At 30.7% G+C, this 3,293-nt stretch overlaps 1 protein-coding gene across 8 annotated transcripts in view; it reads right to left on the minus strand.

Moving 5' to 3' along the window:
* LOC106874804 (AMP deaminase 2) overlaps window positions 1–3,293 on the minus strand; it is a 206,183-nt gene that overhangs the window by 62,459 nt on the left and 140,431 nt on the right. For all 8 annotated transcript variants that reach the window (XM_014922688.2, XM_014922663.2, XM_052975080.1 and 5 more), the window contains one exon: window positions 2,766–2,958. In XM_014922688.2, coding sequence (XP_014778174.1) covers window positions 2,766–2,958 — 193 coding nt within the window. The remainder of the gene's footprint in view (window positions 1–2,765; window positions 2,959–3,293) is intronic.

The raw sequence follows: 3,293 nt of genomic DNA on the forward strand, positions 1-3,293 counted from the left end.
CTTAAATTAAAAGAATTTGCCATAAAAATTTTAAAATTAAAAAAAAACATACTGCACATACTGTTTGATGAACAATTTCAGAAATTTATTTAACAAATTCTAAGTTCAACAGCAATATTTTAAGTTTTTTTTTCTTCATGTCCTGTACTTTTCCAGGCTTAATTACTGCTTGTTGTGTACTTTTCCAGGTTTAATACTTACAAACATTCTAGGATTCTACACCTGTATTTTTCATTCTAATCTACTTTTTGTCCAAGCAATGCTTCTATTATTATTATTATTATTATTATTATTATTATTATTATTATTATTAATTACATTTACCTTTATAATTGAAAAAAATTATACTGTTGTAAATATTTTTTAAATACAGATTTTGTTCAAATTTAGGAATTTTATTTGCACCGAAAAATACCTGTTACAAGTAAATATATTTTAAAACAATTTTTATTATAAGATAATGTTATATTTTAATTAAATAATTAACAATTAGTAATTTTAATGAGTGAATTTTTATATTTTAATATATTTTTAATATGTACATGAACAGAATAAAAAAAATTAATATGAAATTGCAAAAAATCATAACTTTTTTATGCTTAATATTTTTAGATGAGGTTTTTTTTAAGATATTTGTCTCAATGAACTCTTTCATTTGAATTCAAATAATGTTATTTTTCTCTTAAAAAGAAAAAAATATTTTTATTTTTTAAAGTTATTACCTTTTCTGTTACTTAAAACCACACAACTTTTTCTGCAGCTAATAGTTTTTGACAAGGTTTTTCACCAAAATATTCTTCTCATAGAACTCTTTCATCTGAAGTAAATCTTAAATACAGAATAGCTGTGAAAACAACTTAGATGATTGGCTAGATACCCTTAGAAAATGGTAAAAAAGTGGCTAGCAAGCCACTACAGGGTATCAAATCCTCTCAAACTCTGGTTAAGTGCTTTGTACCACGAAGGTAAGATGCCTATAACATCAGATACTGCCTTTTATCATGCTAAATATCTTAAAATGACAAAAATATTTTGATTTGTTAAAATGACCACTATTTTTGCATCACTTAAAGCCACACCACTTTTTTTGTAGCTAATATTTTTTGATGAGGTTTTCACCATAAGATTCATTTCTATGAGATGAATCTTATGTGTAGTTTTCTTTTACAATAGTTGAGACATTTTGATTCAAAGTCAATTTTGGGGGTTACCATTTTTTTCATCACTTAAAGTCATACTTTCCTCATAGCTAATATTCTTTAACAAGATTTTTCACCAAAGTATTGCTTTGAACAAGCACGTTCTTTTAATCCCAATTAATCTATATTTTTCTTTTAAAATAACTAGATATTTTGATTCAAAATCAATTTTCACCTTACTCTGACATATCTTGACCTAACTTTTTTCTAATGAACCAAATTTCAATTATTTCATCTCAAAATGTAGCTGAAGACTGGGCCATCATTATTAAAAAAACTGCATTCAATTTGGTTGAGAACTGAATCAGTGATGAAGCCTAGAAGTACTCATGAGCAACTAAAAGTTGGCCTTAATATATTTATCTATTGCCATGAGTGAACAATAAGTTTGGCTTCAAACTCTGTTCTGCCTTCTTGTTGATAAATGGGAAAGGGTAAAAAATATCATTACTTTAGGCATTTTTTTGAGAACCACTGCATTAGAGAACAATTAGAGAGTCAAATGTGAAGATTATAATAGAAAGCAACATCTATAGGAAAGATAAAAGACTAGTAACTGAAGAATAAAGGGAAAAAAGATAGAAAATTGCATTAAGGGTCAAAAATGGAAAGGAAATAAAGAAACAATAAAGAGTCAGATATTGGGAGTATAGAAAGTGGGGTATTATATAAGAGATTGATAAAGGATCAAATAACAAATGACTGTTCTAACAGGCAAAGGTTGTTAAATGAATGAGGCTGGCTAAACCAACCAGACAAAAGGATGTGGACAATTCTGTGATTCAAGTCAGGCAGAAAAATATTGAAGATGGTCTGTTACAACAGCAGCAGTAACAATAATAATTTAACTATTAACAGACATGTGTGACATCTCTCAGATATATATAGTTTTATATAAAATTTCTGAAGAAGCACACACAAAAAAAAAAATTAATAGTGGACTTTGTGAATATTAGCTTATCAACATTTTATGTTGCCATGACAAAGGAAAAAACCCAAAAGGACAAAATATATATACAAGTATGTATGTATGTCATTCAGTTTCATTTCGAGGTTTCTTGCCAATAGAGAAAGAGCCAGTTTCTAACCTAAATCCAAGGCTCCTTGGAATTTCAACATCAACAGGGGTGCATGTATGTATGTATGTATGTATGTATGTATGTATGTATGTATATGTTTTGTTTTACATATGTATTTTCATGCATATAGTTGCATGTCTAGACATATGCACATATACTTAAATAATATGTATGTATGTGCTTCATATAGTGAACCTTGTAGTGACAGAGTGAAGTCTTAGCTTCACATTCATGTACAGTTAAATAAGAGAAATAAGAAACAACCACTTCAAGTCTTCAGTACTCTCTACAGTGTATGCGTAAAGAAATATCACTCCTCACTCCTATACACAAACACACATGGGTATATAATTTTTCCAAAATCTATTTATCTTCAATGCCTGACACCATCTCCTCTTCTCAGTTTACAGAAAGAAGAAGTAAGAAAAGGAAGAAAGAATAGAAGGAAAGAAGGAAGGAATGGCATTTATTAACCAACATTATTTACCTTTGATTGTTTTCTTTTCACAAGCAGCACAACCATCAGAAATCATGTGGAAATCATTCTTGTCAATCACACTCTGCAGACATCTGTTGATGATTTTGGGGAAACCCTGCTGAGAGAGCATCATGTACTTCTCTCGAATGGTAAGCGCCTTGACTAAGCTCTTGGAAGCTTCTTCGAGGTCTTTCAGTGGGATCTAACATGAGAAACAGAAAAAAGGGAAAGAGAGTGAAATTCAAATCATTAGATGCTAAGTTAATTTAAAACACAATGATTTCTCACATTGGTACAAGGAATTGCACATATTTATAAACTGTGCCGGATGGCACGTGTAAAGACATTCGAGCGAGATCATTGCCAGTGCCGCCGAACTGGCTCCAGTGCAGGTGGCACATAAAATACACCATTTTGAGCGTGGCCATTGCCAGTACCTCCTGACTGGCCTTCGTGCCAGTGGCACGTAAAAGCACCCACTACACTCTCAGAGTGGTTGGCATTAGGAAGGGCATCCAGCTGTAGAAACTCTGCCAA

This window comes from Octopus bimaculoides, chromosome 20 (genome assembly GCF_001194135.2).
Source record: "Octopus bimaculoides isolate UCB-OBI-ISO-001 chromosome 20, ASM119413v2, whole genome shotgun sequence".
Classification (NCBI taxonomy): Eukaryota; Metazoa; Mollusca; class Cephalopoda; order Octopoda; family Octopodidae; genus Octopus; species Octopus bimaculoides.